The sequence below is a fragment of the Oncorhynchus gorbuscha genome, linkage group LG12 (genome assembly GCF_021184085.1).
Source record: "Oncorhynchus gorbuscha isolate QuinsamMale2020 ecotype Even-year linkage group LG12, OgorEven_v1.0, whole genome shotgun sequence".
In the NCBI taxonomy this organism is placed as follows: domain Eukaryota; kingdom Metazoa; phylum Chordata; class Actinopteri; order Salmoniformes; family Salmonidae; genus Oncorhynchus; species Oncorhynchus gorbuscha.
Genome location: NC_060184.1, coordinates 31910550 through 31932714, shown reverse-complemented (window position 1 = coordinate 31932714; position 22165 = coordinate 31910550). Strand labels below are relative to the sequence as shown.

At 41.9% G+C, this 22165-nt stretch overlaps 1 protein-coding gene across 1 annotated transcript in view; it reads right to left on the bottom strand.

Moving 5' to 3' along the window:
* Positions 1 to 11776: 11776 nt before the first annotated feature.
* The window catches only part of LOC123990882 (probable G-protein coupled receptor 132), a 29220-nt gene continuing 18831 nt past the window's right edge, over positions 11777 to 22165 (bottom strand). Inside the window, exon 2 of the mRNA XM_046291846.1 lies at positions 11777 to 14636. Within this exon, the coding sequence (XP_046147802.1) occupies positions 13567 to 14636 (1070 nt within the window). The 3' untranslated portion in view covers positions 11777 to 13566. The remainder of the gene's footprint in view (positions 14637 to 22165) is intronic.

The window sequence follows — 22165 nt, the reverse complement described above, 5'->3', positions numbered from 1 at the left end:
GAAACCAAATTTGAAATCTTTGGCCTGAATGCCAAGTGTCATGTCTGGAGGAAACTAGGCACCACTCATCACCTGGCCAATACCATCCTTACGGTGATGCGTGGTGGTGGCAGCATCATGCCGTGAGGATGTTTGTCAGTGGCACGACAAGGAGGCCAGGGTTTAGATGAATGTAGCAAAGTACAGAGAGATCTTTGATGAAAACCTGCTCCAGAGCACTCAGGACCTCAGACTGGGGCGGAGGTTCACCTTCCAACAGGACAACGACCCTAAGCACACACAGCCAAGACAACGCAGGAGTGACTTCGGGACAAGTCTCTGAATGTGGCCCATCCAGATCCCAGACTTGCACCTGATCGAACATCTCTGGAGAGACCTGAAAATAGCTATGCAGGGAACTTCCCCATCCATCTTGACATAGATTGAGAGGATCTGCAGAGAAGAATGGGAGAAACTTCTCAAACACAGGTGTGGCAAGCTTGTAGTGTCATACCCAAGAAAACTTGAGGCTGTAATCACTGCCAACGGTGCTACAACAAAGTAGTGAGTAAAGGGTCTGAATACTTATGCAAATATAACCCTAACCCTATTTTTTAAAATACATTTTCAAATTTAAATTTAAAAAAGATCAGTTTTTGCTTTGTCATTATGGGGTATTGTGTGTAGATTGAGGAGGGAAGGGGAGGACGACGACAACGATAATTGAATCCAGTTTAGAAAAAGGCTGTAACGTAACAAAATGTGTAAAAAGTGAAGGGGTCTGAATACTTTCCGAATACACTGTATTCTTGTTACTAAGTAGTGTGTGTTTTGAGTTGTTTTCATTTTGGGACTTGAAAAAGACAGGGGACTAAATAGACAAAAAAAGACTTCTGCCCCAAGTTGTCGACAGCGTTTCTGAAAGATATCAGTCTAACTGAATGGATGCAGGTTGGGAGCCGGCTGAACAAGTTTTCTAAGTCTTTGTATTTGCCTGACTTGGTTATTTTGCATGATTATTATGCGCTAGCTGCCTGTCTACTTCAGACTCACTCATCATCCAACCTGCAGACTAGAGGAAGCGTTTGCGTTACTCACACTACACAGCGTTTAAGACAGGACGTGCTATATCTTTCTTTTAGTACCACTTTAGTAGCCCAATGATTAGACTCTATGGAATGGCACCAAACGGCCTGCTCAATCCTTATCGGGTTTGAAACATTAGGGAAAATGTGAGTTTTGAGCAGGAACTAAGCCTATTTGAGGTAGACAGTGTTGAATAGATCATGTTTTGAGGAGCCCAACTTCATTGTTCTCATATATTCTGTCTATACCTGTATTGGACTAGGAGAACAAATTAAGAGCGACCACACCAGCCCTGAAATGAGGGCAAGCCACTTAGTTATGAGTTATCAATTAGTTTTCTGTCTCCATCTAGTGGCATGATAACAACTTCATGTACATTCTTCAACTCAGATACTGTTAGCCAAAACACCTCAGAACAGATGAAGGACAAACCGTTACCCTAGCTGGACAGAGGTATTGGTTTGTATTTGATGTACTTTCTAATGATAGGTCTGTGATAATAAATACAACTACAATATATACCTATTAATTGACCCATTTCCCATCAGTCCACTCATCCATCTGTCCATCGACCAACCCATTTATTTATCGGTGTGTGTTCTTTTGCCAAGGATTTTTTTTCTCGTTTCATGAGGTAACCGTCTCCAACCTCAATCCTGTCACCCCTAGGTTGTGCGGGCTTTTATTCCATTCAAAAGTATTAACACACCAGCTAATTAAGGGGTTGATGATTAGTCCATTTGTTTAATCAGGTGTGTTAGTACTTGGTTGCAACAAAAACCTGCACACCTTGTTATTGTTCCCCAGGTTCAGGCTGAAGAACGATGGACTATCACCACCACGTGTCATTGTCAACACATACTGGTACTGCTTGTACCTCGGTTAGCCAGTAGGGGGAGAAACAGGTCCATAAGATAGCAAAATGTAGAAAGTGTTTGACCCAATTTTCTCTTCCTAAAGACTATTGTGATCTTTGTTTCTCATTATAATGCAGCCAATACATAAAGGTTTACCCATAAGCACACATCTGGGATTTGGGTTGGGTTGGCGGATGTTTGCTGTAACATCTTGGACGTAAAATGCAAAATTGAGTAAGAACATCAAGTGGGTCCCGGCGGTCCCCATTTCACAATCTATCCTTCCTTCACCTATAATATTAAACCTTCTATCAAGCACACCTGTTTTTGTGACCTTTTTTAGCTATTTATTTTATGTTAAACAGCAGAAGTATAAAGACATTATTGAAATATCTTGTTTCCTAATCAATGACTGAATAGTCTGTCTATGATATACTGTACCTGAAGCATAATCTTTACATACAGACAGTATCTGTAGCATTTGCATGCTCATTTCACAGTTGTTCATGCTTGCCTGAGATCCTGTGCATTTGGGGAATCATCCTTTGTGAAAGGAGGAAGCTTTTTCCAAGGAATAACAGAGGATCCGAGAGTGAGATTGTGTTTCCCGGGACTAAAGTCAGTGGGAGCCCACGCTTGTTTGTGCATTAAAAATGCATGCCTTTCAGGAAAAAGGAAGACATAATGGAGGGTGCCATGAAAGAGAGAAGAGAAGCAGCAGAAAGAACAAAAGAGCCTCAGAGACAAGAGAGATCAGTAGGAGTAGGGAAGAGAGAGTGTGTAAAACAAACACCTTGGTAAACTAACAAACTTGATCTCAAACAGCAGAGAAGTGGGTCCGTGGGAGAGATGTCACCACTATGCAAAGCAAGCAGATGCCTTCTGTGGGAAGAGGAAAAGTTAAAGAGAGTTTCATGCCAAGGTAGGTCCTTAAAAAGACCCCACCCAACACACATACTGTACATAGCTATTTTAGAAACGGGTTATTTTTTGAGTTTTTGAATGTTTTCCATCTGTATCATACAGATCAGTCTATGAACTTTCACTCGATTGAACCATCATCAAGCAAGCCCATGACCTGTCGAAGTGCTGCATTGGAAGACGTGCATTCCCGTGGGTCCCTACAGAGAAACCCAGCTTTAAGAATTCCACCATTCACGCATTATATAATATGATCAAGCCAAGATTGGACTCTTCATCATGGACTGTTATGTGAGAAGTTGAAAGAAAAGAAGTTGAAAGAAAATGGTTCCCTTTGAATTACAAGTCTGACTTAAATGTAAATGTAAATGTAAAGTCTCAAAATAAGAAGCCAGGTTATACAGTTTGACCTGTAGTTCTTCATGGGAAATGTGTGGCCCTACGTGATCTATAGGATATTCCTTCTGAACAGGGAACTAGGGTTTGCTAATCCTCCCGGTTTGGCTTGGAGTCCTCCAGAATTGGCTTTAATTGGGCAATCTGCAGTTCAGACGACAACAAAACAGTCAACCTGCCACTGTTGTTTCAGGTCGGATGTACCAATATTTTGAGTCACTATTCACATCATAAACAAGTACAACGGTCACCGTGGGGGAAAACAACTGCCCAGTAAACATAGCTTAGATTTACATAGTTATTACTTCGAAACAGAAAACCATTTAGGGGTTCTCATATGTTTACAATGTTGTTTTGATTATTGCTTCAAAAGTCACTAAGCTTCTATTTGGTTGTGATTAGTTACAAAATACGTATTTTGGATGCAGCAGTTGATAGGTAGAACGCTAACGCTCATTGACATAGGCTCGAAGCAAAGCTAGCCAAAGAGCCATGTTACTGGTTGAAATGTAAGTGTTTAAAAAAAAAAAAGTATAATGCAGTTGATTTGCGACAGTGACACAAAACATTATATTAAGCAAGACATTCATACAAGCAAGAACATGTAAATGACTGTTTTTTTTATTGGCGGTTTATGATAACTCTGTGTTTTCCCCCATGTCGGGACATGGTGAATGACATGCGGACCTTTGCATAATGTGTGAGACCCTAAATGCAACAAAATGACGTGTTTGGTGACAATTCACTCACAAGTGGTCCAGTGTGGATCCGTTGGTAGAGCATGGCACTTGCAATACCAGGGTTGTGAGTTTGATTCCCACATGGGACCAGTATGGATGAAAATGTATGCACTCACTACTGTAAATCGCTCTGGAAAATAACGTCTACTGAATCACTAAAATGGAAATGTGGTCATGATTGACATTACTGGGCCCCATTATAAGACATTGTCATGCAAGGGTGTGAGGTTGAATATTTATGGTTAACCAATGAAGAGACATGTCTGGTGTTAAGTATCTCACATGCGGTCAGTTTGAGACTTCTTCCTCTTATTAACAAGTTTGGTTTTACTTTGAATTTCCAGAAATAAGTTCTGAAGTATTGGTTTGCTTCTGTCTATTCGGTAACAATTCCATACAATGAATCAAAATAACTTGTTCTGCCTCAATTCATTTATTATTTTTTCTTTTCTTTTTTACCTAGAACTCCCACCTATATTTTTCTCACTGACACAGCCAGAATATTTCACAACACAGACCTCAGAAATTAGTCACACAGATTCCCTGTTTTATTAAGCATAGAGCTGTAATGCCAAATCAGTAGCAGACAGAATGGAATTTGTCTATGGTCCTTTCCAGAAACAACCCCTAGCCACGCCCTGGGCTGTTGTGTACATCTGAACAAATTTGATAGATAACTAGAGGGCCTCTGACAATATTGCCTATACCTATCAAATAATTTAAGATCTACACAAGTCTCCTCAAGCATTTGATTAGCTGAATCAGGTGAGTTATTGCTGTGAAAAGGCTCAAATGTGAACCCCTGTGGATCCCTAGGACTAGGTTTATGAACCTGGCTCCAGGTAGTGGATTTGGGCTTGATTTGTGATTGGGTTGGGTTGTGATTGGGTAAGTGATGAGACAATGGCATGGGGCCAACTTTCAGATTGGGATACTTGGAATCATATACTGTCTGATGAGATGCTGTCTGTGTCCCAAATGGCACCCTATTCCCTATAGAGTGCACTACTTTTAGTGTACTACTTTTTACCAGGGCCCATACTGACCCTTCTGAACTTTATAATGTTGTACCCTCACTGAACGTGACCCAGACAAGCCCTTAAAACAAATTAGAAACAGGACAGGGGAACCTTGTCAACAACTGCTCCCTCCCCACTCTTCCCCAACCCAACCACAAGCCACCACCTTTTCCCAGCCCACTCTGCTCTGTTGATCTCACTCTCTCAGACCTATCCTAGCCTGCCGACAAGGGTTCAGAGAGGGGCAGGGCTGAACGGTGTAGTCAGGGGAATGATGCGTAAATGGCCACCTTCCAAGATTGAGGCCCTGGTCACCTATCAGCCCCACAGACAGACAGGACCCCCAAAGCCCCGTAGGCCGTTAGGCTGTCCCGACAGTTGCCCGTGCCACTGCTGCCGACACCCAGCTCTCAGACTCAGACAGACGGGTACATTAACAAACACCAACCAGGCCAAGGACAATGGTGGCAAAGGGGAGGGGCTGTGGTGCCCCTCCCCCCCTTGGGCAGGGGAGGGCCCTATTGGCTCTTGCCAGGTGCTGGGTACTTAATGATTCAGCAAGGTCCAATTAAGCAGGCTGCCTTGGTCATTGAGTGGATTAATTATTAATGAGGAGAGTGTGGTGGAAGGAGAGGGCCGATGCACCAGATGACCGTCTCACTGTCCCTGTCACGCCGTATGACCTCTGTCGTTATTCCAAAATGGATCCCATCTTGCTGCAATTTTTTAGGGTGCTGTGGTGGTGAAATGAAATCAAATGATTTGTTTACAGCATTAAATAAAACGTACACAGTTTACAGCATGTATGAAAGGTGCAGTGAAATGCTTGCGTGGTAGCTCCCTCAACATCGCAGTACAATAATCAATATCAATAATAAAAAGTCAAATAAAAAATATGAAGTAATTAGAAGAAGCCATGGAAGTATGCAAAGTAATGAACGGATATGTACACAGTAGGATATACAGTATAGATTATGAATATGCTTTGTCAAGTCTGATTGTTTTTACAAATGTAAAGCGAATAGTGACATGGCCACACATTTAACTAAATAGTATATAATAGAACAGCAGCATTGACTGTGTGTGTGTTTGTGTGAGTATGTGTGTGTGTGTGATGTATTCGTGTGGTTTTGTGTAAGGTTTGGATATGTGGAGAGTCATTGGTGCAAATAGTCTCTAGGTGCAGATAGTCTTTAAGGTGCAAATAGTTTTTATGGTGCAGGTCTGTGCAGGTAGAGTGCTTTTGCTGTTCAGCAGTCTGATGGCCTGGTGGGAGAAGCCGTCTCGGGGGCCTGTTGGTCCGTAGTTCAGATGACTGGAGTCCTTGTCAATCTTCAGGGCCTTCCTCAGACACCGCCTGGCATAAATGTCCTGGAGGGCAGGGAGCTCAACCCCAGTGATGTATTAGTCAGTCCACACCACCCTCTGTAGAGTCTTGCAGTTGAGGGCCGTGCAATTGCCATACCAGGCGTTGATATAGCCAGTCAAGATGCTCTCGATGGTGCAGCTGTAGAATTTCTTGAGGATCAATTTCTTTAGTTGCCTGTGGTTGGAGATGCGCAGTTGCTCATTCTTCACTACAGTGTTGGTGTGATTGGTCCATGTCAGATCCTCCTACATGTACGTGCACGCTGAGGAACATGAAGATTTTGACCCTCTCCACTACAGCCCTGTCAATGCAGATGGAGGCACCCCCGTTTCCTGTAGTCCACGATCAGCTCCTTGTTTTTGCTGACGTTGTGTTTTCCTGGCATCACTCTGCCAGGGCTCTAACCTCCTCCCGGTAGGCTGTCTTGTCCAGGATACAGTTGCAGAGTGAAATATTCATACTCAGGCCTTGAAGCTTAGAAGGGACTATGGTGTTGAAAGATTATCTGTAGTCAGTGAACAGCATTCTCATATTGGTATATCTCTTGTCCAGGTGGGACAGGGCAATGTGCAGAGCAATGGCGATTGTGTCGACTGTGGATCTGTTGGGTTGGTATGCAAATTGTAATGGGTCCAGGATGTCAGGTAAGGTGGAGCTTAATCAGCCTCTCAAAGCACTAAGCTAAGGACACCTGGGACTAAACACCTCCCTCTGCAACTGAATCCTGGATTTCCTGATGGGCCGCCCCCAGGTGGTAAGGGTAGGCAACAACACATCTGCCACGCAACTTCGTTAAATAGTACCCACAAAACACCAGTCTCAACGTCAACAGTGAAGAGGCGACTCCGGGATGCTGGCCTTATAGGCAGAGTTGCAAAGAAAGAAATATCTCACGCTGGCCAATAAAAATAAACAATTAAGATGGGCAAAATAACACAGACACTGGACAGAGGCACTCTGCCTAGAAAGCCAGAATCCCGGAGTCGCCTCTTCACTGTTGACGTTGAGACTGGTGTTTTGCGGGTACTTTTTAATGAAGCTGCCAGTTCAGGACTTGTGAGGCATCTGTTTCTCAAACTAGACACTCTAATGTACACCCGGGCCTCCCACTCCTCTTTCTATTCTGGTTAGAGCCAGTTTGCGCTATTCTGTGAAGGGTAGTACACAGCATTGCATGATATTTTCACTTTCTTGGCAATTTCTTGCATGGAATAGCCTTAATTTCTCAGAACAATAATGGACTGATGAGTTTTAGAAGAAAGTTCTTTGTTTCTGGCCATTTTGAGCCTGTAATCGAACACACAAATGCTGATGCTCCAGATAATCAACAAGTCTAAAGAAGGCAAGTTTTATTGCTTCTTTAATCAGGACAACAATTTTCAGCTGTGCTAACATAATTGCAAAAGGGTTTTCTAATGATTAATTAGCCTTTTAAAATTATAAACTTGGATTAACTAACACAACGTGCCATTGGAACACAAGAGTGATGGTTGATAATGGACCTCTGTATGCCTATGTAGATATTCCATTAAAATTCAACCGTTTCCAGCTACAATAGTCATTTACAACATTAACAATGTCTACACTGTATTTTATTTTAATGGACAAAAAATGTGCTTTTTTTTCAAAAACAAGACATTTCTACGTGACCCAAAACTTTTGAACATTAGCGTATTTACTAGGCGGTGTCAGAGGAAGGCCTAAACAAAAAAGGGTCTATGACTCCAGTCACCTAAGTTATAGACTGTTCTCTCTGATACCGTACGGCAAGCGGTACCGGAGCACCAAGTCTAGGACCAAAAGGCTCCTTAACAGCATATACCCTCAAGCCATAAGACTGCTGAAAAATGTAGCAAATGGCCACCTGGACAATATTACATTGACCCCCCCCCCCCTTTGTTTTTACACTGCTGCTACTCTCTGTTATTATGTATGCATAGTCACCGTACCCATACCTACATGTACAAATGACCTCTAACCTGTACCCCCGCACTGACTTGGTACCGGTACCCCCTGAACATAGCCTCATTATTGTTATTTAATTGTTACTTTTTTATTTAGTATATATTTTCTTGACTCCATTTTTTAAAACTGCATTGATGGTTAATTAAGGGCTTGTAAGTAAGCATTTCACAGTAAGGATACACCTGTTGTATTCGGAGCATGTGACAAATTACATTTGATTTGATGACATGGAGGGCGATAGTCATTTAGGCAGGTTACCTTTGCTTGCTTGGGTACAGGGACAATGGTGGACATCTTGAAGCAAGAGGGGATTACAGACTAGGACAGGGAGGTTGAATATGCCCTTATGTGATGGTGGGTATGGTCTTTTGTATCCCATTGGCCATTCTCTATCGTCTGATATGTGACCACGCTCTATCAGTGATTACTATGTGTCTTCATGAAATACAGATATCAACCCTCTGAATATTGTTATTGTCATATTCGTCTTTTTATGTAATAGTCTCTCCAGACTACGTGTGCCATGGCATTACCGACTGCTTTTCTAATTACCCGAAGACATTTGTGTGATCTTACCCGTTGGCAAGATGCTATATATAAGAGTTGCCCTTTTGCCTCCATGTCCTATTGTGTTTGATACAGTAAAAACAAATCCCCAAGGTTTCCATTTTAAAAGCTATTATTTATGAGCACTGTACAGTATATTCAGGGATTATTACTGGAATCAGCCTGACGAGGTGGAAAGGCTGTTTGGTGAGAGTAGTCAGTCCATCAACCTCACAGCAAAATAACTTTAAATGTTATGTTAATGCTGCTTGGACAGTGTTTGTGTTTCTGTAGGAGGAAATGGGCACAAATAGAAAACGCCGAAAAACACAGCTCACAAGTTCACACTAATGTGCATCTACTAAACCACAGAGAAAAGCAGTCAGTCTAACAAATAAACTGTCGGTGCTGCTACTCCAGTTTCAACTGTTCTGCTTTATTATTATACGACCATGCTGGTCATTTATGAACATTTGAACATCTTGGCCATGTTCTGTTATAATCTCCACCCGGCACAGCCAGAAGAGGACTGGCCACCCCACATAGCCTGGTTCCTCTCTAGGTTTCTTCCTTTTGGCCTTTCTAGGGAGTATTTCCTAGCCACCGTGCTTCTACACCTGCATTGCTTGCTGTTTGGGGTTTTAGGCTGGGTTTCTGTACAGCACTTTGAGATATCAGCTGATGTACGAAGGGCTATATAAATACATTTGATTTGATTTGATAAAACAACATCAGCAAACTGAAGAAAAACGTCTGTCAAAATCATATCATATACAAATGATGTATTTTTAGCCTGGATGGATTGGCTGTTATATCAACAGGGCTGAGCTATAACTGGTATAAACGGGTGTTATGCTAGTGAAAGAGGTGAGGCATGTTTTATAGACGTGGCGAGGGTCTGAAATCTCACAGAGTGACTGCGCTTGTGTTATGTATGCTCAACAACACAAGCAGGGCACAAGGATGCAAGTGAGAAAGATGTCTCTTAAACAGATATATTTCATTCATTTTGATGCGTGTGCTTATCCTTTTTGGAGGATAGTACACAGAGCTGCATAGTTTTCTTTCACAATGGAAGTTTATTTCGCCATTATTTAATATAGACATGTTTCCCATGAGAAATGCAGTTGCAGTGAAATCTTGGTTGACAAAATAAAAAGACAGATTTTTTGTTGTTGCTATTTCCTCTGTAGATGTATTTTTTCTCTCTCTTGATATTTCATGTAAAGTAGCCTAAAATGATTGAATTTGAAGTTCTTCACAAATTTATTTTAAGACTTTAGAAAAAAAACTTTAGATGTCAGGAAGTTGTGTCTTCAATGCAAATCAGGTACTTTCTTACATCCTGTATACTGACTAGATAGCTACTTGTAAAAACGGAGACTACAAGCTCTAGTTACACACACACCATGTATTCACCGAGCTTGTCTCTTCCACGTCAGCAAAGTGTGAACTCGTGTGACATAAAATCTTACCCTGGCATGTCGTAGACGTACAGGAAACAGACTGTTGTTAACTGTTCTATTATATTACTCTATATTATATTACTCTATTAAATTGTTTTTGTATAAAAAAACATTAGCAAATTACTTTTTTGTATTTGCAACAGACTATATAGAGCCACAGTATACAGCACCATCAGAGACCTACATCCTGTGTCTGTTTGAATATAGCAGTCTGTTTTCATAACAGCTTTCATGTCCCTATACATATATCAAGGTAAAAAAGAAATTGATTGATATACAACGCTGTATTAGGACTACCTGGCATAATGACTCCTTGCTGTCCCCAGTCCACCTGATCATGCTGCTGCTCCAGTTTCAACAGTTCTGCCTGTGGCTATGGAACCCTGACCTGTTCACTGGACGTGCTACCTGTCCCAGACCTGCTGTTTTTGGACTCGCTCTCTACCGTACCTGCTGTCTCTAACTCTGAATGATCGGCTATGAAAAGCCAACTGACATTGACTCCTGAAGTGCTGACCTGTTGCATCCTCTACAACCACTGTGATTATTATTATCTGACCCTGCTGGTCATCTATGAACATTTGAAGATCTTGGCCATGTTCTGTTATAATCTCCACCCGGCACAGCCAGAAGAGGACTGGCCACCTCTCAGCCTGGTTCCTCTCTAGGTTTCTTCCTAAGATCCGGCCTTTCTAGGGAGTTTTTCCTAGCCACTGTGCTTCTACATCTGCATTGCTTGCTGTTTGGGGTTTTAGGCTGGGTTTCTGTACAGCACTTTGTGACATCGACTGATGTAAAAAGGGCTTTATAAATAAATGTGATTGATTGATAATAGCTTGCTCTGGTTTAGACTACATGTGGAACCATCTATGCTGGAATTTCTTCAATGGGAGTCACCACTTAGTGTGCATTTGCCTTTGATGAACTAAATCAAATCAAATTGGTCACATACACATATTTAGAAGATGTTTTTGCAGGTGTCGCTAACCCCGCATGTCAAATAGCAACCATGTTCATACACACAAGAGCATCACAAGAGAAAACATTCAATGGGTTTAAGAATGGTAAGAATTCCTGCAACTTTTATGGCCCACATCTCTCATGTTTCTGTGCAATCTCTCCACCTCATGCACTTTTCACCCATGACCGTGTCAACCAATGCCCAAGAACAGCGAGACGTGACACTTTTATGCATGTTTTTGGCGGCGGAAAAAAAAACAATGTTCCAAACCACAGGCTTACCGGATGCTCTTTCTATTGAGACCGTTCCTGAGCACACCTTCATCTGCATGTTCAGATTCTTTTAACATCAAATGCTGTTTTTTTTTCTATGTCACAACGCTGGAACCACACGTAATATAGGCTATGCGTGCAAAAAAAAAAAAAAGCTGACAGTGTATTTAGTGAAATAAAGCTTTTATTATGCTTTCTTTTTGTGTCAATACTTCGAAGTGCCGATGCATTCGGACTCTTTGTTTGTTCCTGTCATAGTGTGAAACTCACATCTCACCTGTAGGAGCAAGATACATCTGGACAGACTTCCACTTCAATAAAGAAACTGAAATGTCACATTTATCTTCAAATGTTTATTTAAAAATGTACAGTAAAACTGTATAAATAATACTCATCGAGATGAAATGCCTTTGCTTTTTACAAACTTTTAAAAAGGTCTGCAACATAGGATGAAAAACACTAAACGTATATAAAAGATGATATCTTCATGTTGCAAAACACAACACCAAAAACACGACAAACACTGAACATTTTAGTTTTCAAAATAAAATCAACTGTAAGAGCATGCTGTTGATCTATGTCTCATCTACTGTGAAATCACCTATGTTTCTAGAGACAAACACAATATATGTATAATATGTATTGCAGCGTATCATATTTTGCACAATTTCTTTAACAACTACTGTTTGTCCAAAGGAAAACACAATTTTCCATTAATAGAAAATCTGTTTCTCATTTCTACATTATTTCTACATACTTTCACATGGACACAAATAACACAAATAAATAAAATAAATGCTGAATTTGGCAAACATTGACAATTGGGTAATTCCTACATCCATATGTGGTGCATTTTCTGTCCCCAGGATTCAGTATATTACTTCTTATTCCGTGTAAAATGTGGATTCTAAAAGGCTTTAAATATAAAGTCAGGTGTCCTTTACCTTAAAAACACAAACATAAGGATATTGAAAGGGAATTCTATGCATTTTGAACACTTTTCTTCAGTAGATGTAGGTATTTTTTGTCCCCGGTTGTTATAAATCAACTTCCATGAGAAATATTAGCCATAAAATAACGTTTTTTTCATGATTATTTATCATTTTATTTATTTCTGTGTGTCCCTGATATCACTTTCCATCCTGTTAGTTTGTCGCAATTCTCCACTTAAGAAAACAACCCCTCCCTACAATGACACCATATTTAGGAAGAGACATCATTTCTTTGGTGGGAAAACAATGGTGCACAGCTAAATAAATATTCATAGTCTGCATGTCCCACTCATACATTTCCACCCGGTTAGGCTAAATTAGAGCAAATCAAAACATTTACAAATGTTAAAATGTTTGATAAGATAATTTAAAATCCTGTTCAATGGTTCACCATTATGCTAGCTCAATCTTGCTCACTCCCAGCACTATGACTAATATAGGCTCCACATTTCCACCTTCTTATGTTCCACCCTGTTATGTTCCACCCTGTTATGATTATGCACCTAAAAAAAATGTAAGTGCCTGAGCTTGACCTGTATGTTTCCCTTTTTCTGATAGTACACTAAAAATAGAATACTAAAAATAGAATACAAAAAATAGAATACAAAAAATAGAATACTAAAAATAGAATACTAAAAATAGAATACAAAAAATAGAATACAAAAAATAGAATACTAAAAAAAGAATACAAAAGTTATGAGGTCCAAAAGGTACCGCATAGCAGGAATGACCCAATTTCTTCAACCGGAGACGAACAGCAAACAATTAGGCAGAAATGAACTTAAAGTGGGGTTGAAGTCCTGCTTGACACATTTCAATCATATACATTCCAGTCAGTTTCTGGGATGGCTGGAATACATTGTCTCCCATTGCTCTTGCTATGTTTGGGGTTCCACCTGGCTCTATGCTGAGTTTGTTTAATATTCCAGAGTACCTGCAAGTCACCATCCCAGACTTCCTTCAGCAGTCATATCTGCATTCCACTCTGGCTCACATATCAAACCCTTACCCTTCCTCTGTCATGCTTCGCCACAACCAGTATGGCGGCCGCCACTTCTGACGAGTTCTTGGAGTTGTGCATCTTGTGCTGGCTACTGTCAGTGGAACGCGGCTGCAGGGTGGCCCGCCCCCGGAGGTATTTCAGGCCGCGACGCAGCTCCTTGCGAATGTTGTCGCTGGAGAGCACGTAGAGGATGGGGTTGATGGCGCTGTTTAAGGTGGACAGGCCCAAAGAGATAGTGTAAGGGGTGTAGATTCTTTCCTCGAAGTCGCATGTCTTCTGCAGCTTGGGGATGTGGAAGGTGACAGCGCGCAGCAGCAGGATGATGTGGTACGGCGCGAAGCACACCAGGAAGAGGATAACCACGGCAATCGCCAAGTAGCGCACCCGCTCCTTCTGGCACGGCTGTAGCCCCGTGCTGGCCTGCACGCTGGCCAGGATGGCACGGTTGGTGACCACCAGCACGACCAGCGGGGCCAAGAAGCCAATGACGAAGCGTGCGTAGTTGAAACCCGTCACCGTGAGCGTGCTCTGGCCCGGCTCGAAGCATTTCTTCTCTACCACTTTGCCCTCCATCATGGTAAAAACTGGCACGTGGCCCATGAACACCACCAAGACGATTACCATGGTAACCGCAACTGCCAGCCTCTGCTGGCGAAGGCCGCGCGACTCCACGGCGTAGACCACGGCCACATACCGGTCGCTGGAGACACAGCACAGCAGGAAGATGCTGATGTACATGTTGTTGAAGAAGAAGTAGCCCGTCACCTTGCAGGCCATGGAGCTCCAGCGCCACTGGTGGCCCATGTTCGCGTAGTCGGCCCACATGGGCAGGGTGCAGAGGTAGATGAGGTCGCACACGGACAGGCTCAACAGATAGATGCCCAGGACATTTTTGCGGCGCACCTGGAGGAAGGTCAGGTAGACAGTAATTATATTGGCGGGCAGCCCGATAATCAGTACCACACTGTAAAGCACGACCAGGGGCACGCGGTCATCAAAGTAGGTCAGGTTGCAGTTGGTGGCCGCCACGCTGATCTGAGTCATGGTCATCTCATGCATAGTATCTGGAGGGTAGAGAGAGAGAGAGGGAAAGAGAGAAGGAGCAAGGTCACATTTCCTATTTTGTTGTGTGGTTGTGTGATATATAAAAACTTTGAATGTATGCAAACACAAATGAAGAAATCACAAGATTAACTCTAAATCACTCTATTTGCAGATCATTTGTCCACAGACATTTACATGTTTTTCTAACCTTTATTTAACTAGGCAAGTCAGTTAAGAACACATTCTTATTTTTAATGATGGCCTAGAATGATAGAATGATAGAGGCAGGATGATAGATTTGTACCTTGTCAGTTCGGGGGTTTTAACTTGCAGCCTTCCGGTTACTAGTCCAACACTCTAACCACTAGGCTATCCTGCCTCCCCATGTCGCAAAAGGTGTTTTTTGGGCTTGTTTCACAGTTTTCTGTTTTACAAAATTCTAGACCTGCAGTAGCCCCCTAATATGTAAGCCACATCCATTCCTTCTCGTGGTTTGTCTAGTCTACAGCCACTGTAGTCTAATGTGATAGACTTTACCTTACTGACACACACATACAGAGACAGAAACATAATTACATAATTCACAGAAAAAACCCTTAGGGGCCACTAAAGGAAGAATGAGTGAGTGAGTTGCTGGAAGGACACAGAAGCTGAGTTATGTGCATAGTGAGTCACACATACATGACTATGTGCGTCTTTATGGAAATGTACATCTGATTTGTCAAGGCCCTTAGTGTCACGCCCTGACCTTAGTTATCTATCTTTGTTTTCTTTATTATTTTGGTTTGGTCAGGGTGTGTCAAGGGGTGGTTTGTTGTGTTTTTATCCTGTCTAGGGTTTTTGTATGTTTATGGGGTTGTTTATGGGGTTGTTTACTAGTCTAGGTGTTTTGTATGTCTATGGTTGCCTAGATTGGTTCTCAATTAGAGGCAGCTGTTTATCGTCGTCTCTAATTGGGAACCATATCTAGGCAGCCATATTCATTGGGGAATTTGTGGGTGATTGTCTATGTATTAGTTGCCTGTGTCTGCACTTATTCTATATAGCGTCACCGTCATTGTTTCTTTATAGTTCATTCAGTGTTCTTCCTTCATTAAAGAAGATGTATTCAAATCACGCTGCGCCTTGGTCTCATCCATACAACGAACGTGACACTGAGCATGTTCAGTCATTTGCAGGTTAAAGTGCTTCTTTGCTGAGAATCAATTAGCAAGCAACCAAAAACCACACGATAGACAAGTAATACCACAACTCCTAGTTGGTGCATCTCAACTGAAAACGACTCTCTGTTGACTAACCTTGACGACTCATCTAGTCATCAACCTTGATGGTCATTGTTAGACCCATTTTGGTACATGAAGAAAATGTACAGTATAAAATATATTTTGGTTGATTTTTTATTGAATATCGAATTGTATGACAACTATTGTATGTACAGAAACCCAACTTTATGACTATTGTGACACCTAATGGCCTGTTGGACAGCATAAAAGGATTATGGGTAAAGATGGCCTCAGTATAATTGGAAGAAGTGTTGGAGGCCTGTACGGAACGTGCCAAAGAGAAACCTGCTTTCAACCGTGTAAACCATTGAATTTATCTTTCATTATTTTCTGACATTCATGGGTTTACCTTTTCTTGACATCATTACCATTTTGGAACCTGCTAGAACACCCGGACTATGTTGTTTTGTTTTTCCATTTATCAGCCTGGAACTATGTGACAACCCAGACAATTCTTTGTGAGTAATGAATATAATGTACCTGCAACAACCCCGAAGTCTCTCAATGGGAAAACACGTTGGAACGCACCCTGTAAAGGCGTCTGTAGATATGTGTGGCGGAGTTGAGAGATGTGGCTTTCTCTATAACTTGTTTGTTTTGATATTGAGCTATCTGATATAAATGCTCTAAGACTTCTAGGTTGTATTGGTACGTTTTCATTGGTTGGCTTTAAACTAGGCTACACGTGCACGTGAGGTGGGTTACAGTATGCTATTTTGTGAACTATTCTGTGACCCATTTTAGATAAACCAAACTAAAAAGGGGTCCCAGTCTAAGATAGAGATGGATGGTGTGGGGGTCATGAAATTTTGTCAGCCGGTGATTGTCAAGCAAATAACTGCTGGTCTCATGATAATTGACCGTTAATTAACAGAAACACATTTAGCATCTCCTGGCTTCCACACATCACCTACAAGCCACTGATGTAGACCTTTCTAACATCTGCATTTAAAAATGATAATAAATCACTGTAATATAGCCTACACCATCACAATGAATCCATTATTTATTTTAGACAGGTCTAAAGAAACATGATATGAAGAAAATGTAGTCTATTTCAGAAGAACAGAATAGCATACTCTGAGTTGTCCTTATGTTAGGCCCTGTTATGGCTATGCCATATGGCTGTGGGCTATGCTAATTCATTTAGCAGACAAGATTTCCGGAGAATTCCATGGCATTATTATTATTATTATTATTATGATGATGATGATGATGCCCCCAGGTGGCACAGTGGTCTAAGGCATTGCATCTCAGTGCAAGAGGCATTAACTGCAGTCCCAGGTTCAAATCCAGGCTGCATCACATCTGGCTGTGATTGGGAGTCCCATAGGGCGGTGCATAATGGGCCAGGGTAGGCCGTCATTGTAGATAAGAATGTGTTCTTAACCGACTTGCCTAGTTAAATAAAGGTAAGATATTAAATTATTTTATATTATTAAAAATACAATTGAACATAGAAAGGATATTTTCTCTAAACGATTTCCGACGGATTGAGCACGTGTTTCTATTCTGTGTTGAGAGGTTAACAAAGAAACAGGTCCTCCTAAATGCTTCATTTAGACTTATTTATGTAACTTTAGTTGTGATACAAACGTTTGTCCATATGTTTTGATTTTTAATTCATTCTCATGCTGCATGATGTGACTAATGACGATAAAAAAAATTAAAAAACAGAACTCAACACTAAATTAGATGCCATTAATTATCAGCTCAGTGCGATAGGGGGCGAGGTGACAATCCTGGAAAACGCTTTGCCTGACATCAACAACAAGATAACCATAAACACGGGGCGCCTGGATGAGGCAGAAGGGCGAATCCTATCCATGGAAAACTTATTGACAGATGCCATGGAAACAATAGCATATGCTAAAAAGAAAATAGATCATCTGGAAGAGAAAACAGAGGACCTGGAAAACAGGGGGCGAAGGAATAATTGTGTTCTATTCAATCTGGGCGAAAAAGAAGAGGGAAACATGCCACTGATCCGCTACCTAATAATAATATATGCCATTTAGCAGACGCTTTTATCCAAAGCGACTTACAGCATGTGTGCATACATTCTACGTATGGGTGGTCTCGGGGATCGAACCCACTACCCTGGCGTTACAAGCGCCATGCTCTACCAACTGAGCTACAGAAGGACCACCTGCAAGAAAAACTTCCCGAGTGGATCCACCTGTCCACCGACAGGCCCATAGAACGCGAGAGAGCTCACGGAGCACTGAGGCCCCCACCAGCAGCCAGACAACCACCTCGCCCAATCACCATACGTTTCCTGAGATTCACCGACAAGGAACAAGTCCTACAGGCGGCGAAAAACAACACCATCACAGTGGGAAACGCCAAACTCACTTTACACCAGGACCTGTCAGCTGGTGGTTGAAGATATCCCTCTAGTGGTGTGGGGGCTGTGCTTTGGCAAAGTGGGTGGGGTTATATCCATTCCTGTTTGGCCCTGTCCGGGGGTGTCCTCGGATGGGGCCACAGTGTCTCCTGACCCCTCCTGTCTCAGCCTCCAGTATTTATGCTGCAGTAGTTTATGTGTCGGGGGGCTAGGGTCAGTTTGTTATATCTGGAGTACTTCTCCTGTCCTATTCGGTGTCCTGTGTGAATCTAAGTGTGCGTTCTCTAATTCTCTCCTTCTCTCTTTCTTTCTCTCTCTCGGAGGACCTGAGCCCTAGGACCATGCCCCAGGACTACCTGACATGATGACTCCTTGCTGTCCCCAGTCCACCTGGCCATGCTGCTGCTCCAGTTTCAACTGGCCTGGGCCCTAGGACCATGTCCCAGGACTACCTGACATGATGAATCCTTGCTGTCCCCAGTCCACCTGGCCATGCTGCTGCTCCAGTTTCAACTGTTCTGCCTTACTATTATTCAACCATGCTGGTCATTTATGAACATTTGAACATCTTGGCCACTTTCTGTTATAATCTCCACCCGGCACAGCCAGAAGAGGACTGGCCACCCCACATATGCTCTCTCTAATTCTCTCTTTCTTTCTCTCTCTCGGAGGACCTGAGCCCTAGGACCGTGCCCCAGGACTACCTGACATGATGGCTCCTTGCTGTCCCCAGTCCACCTGACTGTGCTGCTGCTCCAGTTTCAACTGTTCTGCCTTATTATTATTCGACCATGCTGGTCATTTATGAACATTTGAACATCTTGGTCATGTTCTGTTATAATCTCTACCCGGCACAGCCAGAAGAGGACTGGCCACCCCACATAGCCCGGTTCCTCTCTAGGTTTCTTCCTAGGTTTTGGCCTTTCTAGGGAGTTTTTCCTAGCCACCGTGCTTTTACACCTGCATTGTTTGCTGTTTGGGGTTTTAGGCTGGGTTTCTGTACAGCACTTTGAGATATCAGCTGATGTACGAAGGGCTATATAAATAAATGTGATTTGATTTGATTTGATTTGATACGCCGAAAGCTCAGAGAGTTTGACGAAGTGAAGAAATACTCCATTGACCGAGGCATCTTCAGGGGATTCAAATACCCAAATGAGCTCAGGATTCTTCACCAATGAGCCTTGCGAAACTTCAAAACTCCCGAAGAGGCAAAAAAATTTTTTGAAAGACAATCCTGGTCAATGACAAACGGACCAATGACTAAATGCTGTTACTAAAGGAGGTAAGACAACATATAGCCGATATCCAGAGACCTGCCCCGCTAAATGTCATTATAGCCGTCCAATTTATATTTATTTTCCATTAACTGAGAGGGATGGGCTGTATAGCCTAACCTAGGCCTACTAATGTTTCAGCCTACTTTTATTTCCCTGTTTTTGTTGTTGCTATTATTACTTGGGGTTCCCTATGTTGGGCTATTGATTTTATTTTCTCCCTCTTTTAGTGTGGTCTGGACGGGGGCTACTGTGTCATTTACTCAATGCGGGGTGGAGAGGATGATGGCATTTCTTTGGTGGGGAGGGGGAGACGTTGTGCGTTGCTAACTGTTCCCGGTTTTTAGTTTTTTTCAGAACACAGAATTGCGACTGAGCGGGGGGTAATAGATCCAACGGGATGTGTCGAGTTGTTTGGAAATTCGGCTGGGGTGTTCAGAGATTATTATTTTATGTACACCATTTATTTTCCTTTTATGTGAACGCAGCTGTAACTACTATCCACTTTTGCCCAGCGATGACTTGCACTAAAGTTTGATTACTGTTCGATGACGATGACTAGTACCTTAAATCTATTGACATGGAACTGCCATGGTCTAGGGCATGCAATAAAACAGAAAAAGATACTACGTGCTCTAAAAAAGGAAATTACAAGAGACACACCTCTGTGATGCCGAACATGCCAAACTCCGCAGAGCTTGGGTGGGACAGGTGTATTTCTCATCTTTCAAATCAAACAGTAGAGGTACAGCCATACTTATCCATAAGAATGTTCCATTCATAATTGACAAAAACATATCTGATCCGGAGGGGAGATTTATTTTGATAACTGGGTCACTATATGGTCAACCAATTACTTTCTTAAACATATACGCCCCTAACACAGATACTCCTGCCTTCATGTCAAAAATGAAAATCAAATCAAATCAAATCAATGAAAACCCTGTTCAATGAGCATTGTGTTTCCTTTGGCGTGGTGCCCGGAGATTTTAATTGTACCCTTAACCCAACCCTAGACAAATCATCTCAAGTCCCCACCACAAATTTGAGATCTGCGAAGATGTTGAACTCTCTTACTAAAGAGATGGGACTGATAGATATCTGGAGAGAGACTAATAGCTCATATATGGACTATACATACTACTCTAATGGCCATAACACCTACTCCCGTATAGATTATATTTTTATCCCAAAGAGTTTCATAAATTCAGCCATATGTACAATCGGACCAATAGCACTTTCGCCGGTGTGTGAAAGAATGTAAGTTTGTTATTTGTTCTTTATTGTGGTTACTGTTGCATTGTGTGCTAGTACAGTGGTGTTGCTTCATTTCTCCATCTTATTACTATTGTGTTATTACTTATATTATTGTCAGTAGCAATTAGCCAGTATTTCCTATTATCTATTTGTTATTCATTTCATACGGTCCTTTGTTATTGCCTGTTACTATGTAATAGCCTGCCATTCACTGTTGCAGTTTATTTATTCATTCCCTTTGCTCTCCTCGTTATTGTTACTGCCTACTGCTATTGTCTTCTTACATTATATTGTACTTATTGTATTCTCCTACCTTCCTTCCATTTTAGACCATTCCCATCTATAATATGGCAATAAAGTCCTGTTTGGAATACTCTGGAGGTTGTCTTGTCTTTCTAATGGGAGATAGGAGTCAGTAAAACCATAGGCTTTCTTATTCTGGAGGTTCTACCTCACACACATACTGACTGTCATTTCGCCATTTGGATTGTTGTGAAGTTCAATCGAACAAGCTGGCTACCAGCCAGAGTGATGCTAGCTAGCTACACGCTGGAGTGATCTAACAGTTGTTACCTACATCAAAAGAGAGCTTAAAACAATTTCTTGTGGAAGTAATTGGACTTTCTGTTAATGTCCTGAAAGAAGAGGACATCTAAAGTCGTGGACTAGTTAGTTGATTGACAATACATATGGCAAGGATAAGAAATGACACTGTTAATGAACATTTAATTAGCCATAATAAGGAGAAGATTCCTGTGATGACGTCGCAAACTACTTTTATAATTCCCTGCCAGGCCTCGTACAGACAGACTCCCTCCATGAACACAGGGTGTCATTCTTTATTTTTGTTTTGATATTGAGAGATACGTGCTGTAAGACTGCTAGGTTGTATTCCTATGTCTTCATTGGTTGTATTTAAACTAGGCTACACATGCATGTGAGGTAGGTTAAAGTAGGCTATTCTGTGAACTGTAAGATTGTGCCTGTTGTGTTGTTGCCTAAAATCTCATCAAATATATTTGATTAGATCAGGGGTTAAAACTAGTACAGGGGACAGAACCGAAAACCTGTAGTCCACAATCAGCACCATTTTGTTGTCTGCAAACTTAATGTGTTGGAGTCATGCGCAGCCATTCAGACGTGGGTGAACAGGGAGTACAGGAGGGGACTAAGCATGCACCCCTGAGGGGCCTCCGTGTTGAGGGTCAGCATGGCGGATGTGTGGATGCCTACCTTCACCACCTGGTGTCGGCCCTTCAGGAAGTCCAAAATCCAGATGTAGAGGGAGGTGTTTAATCCCAGGGTCCTTAGCTCAATGATGAGCTTGTGGCGCACAATGGTATTGAACGCTGAGCTGTAGTCAATTAACAGCATTCTCACATAGG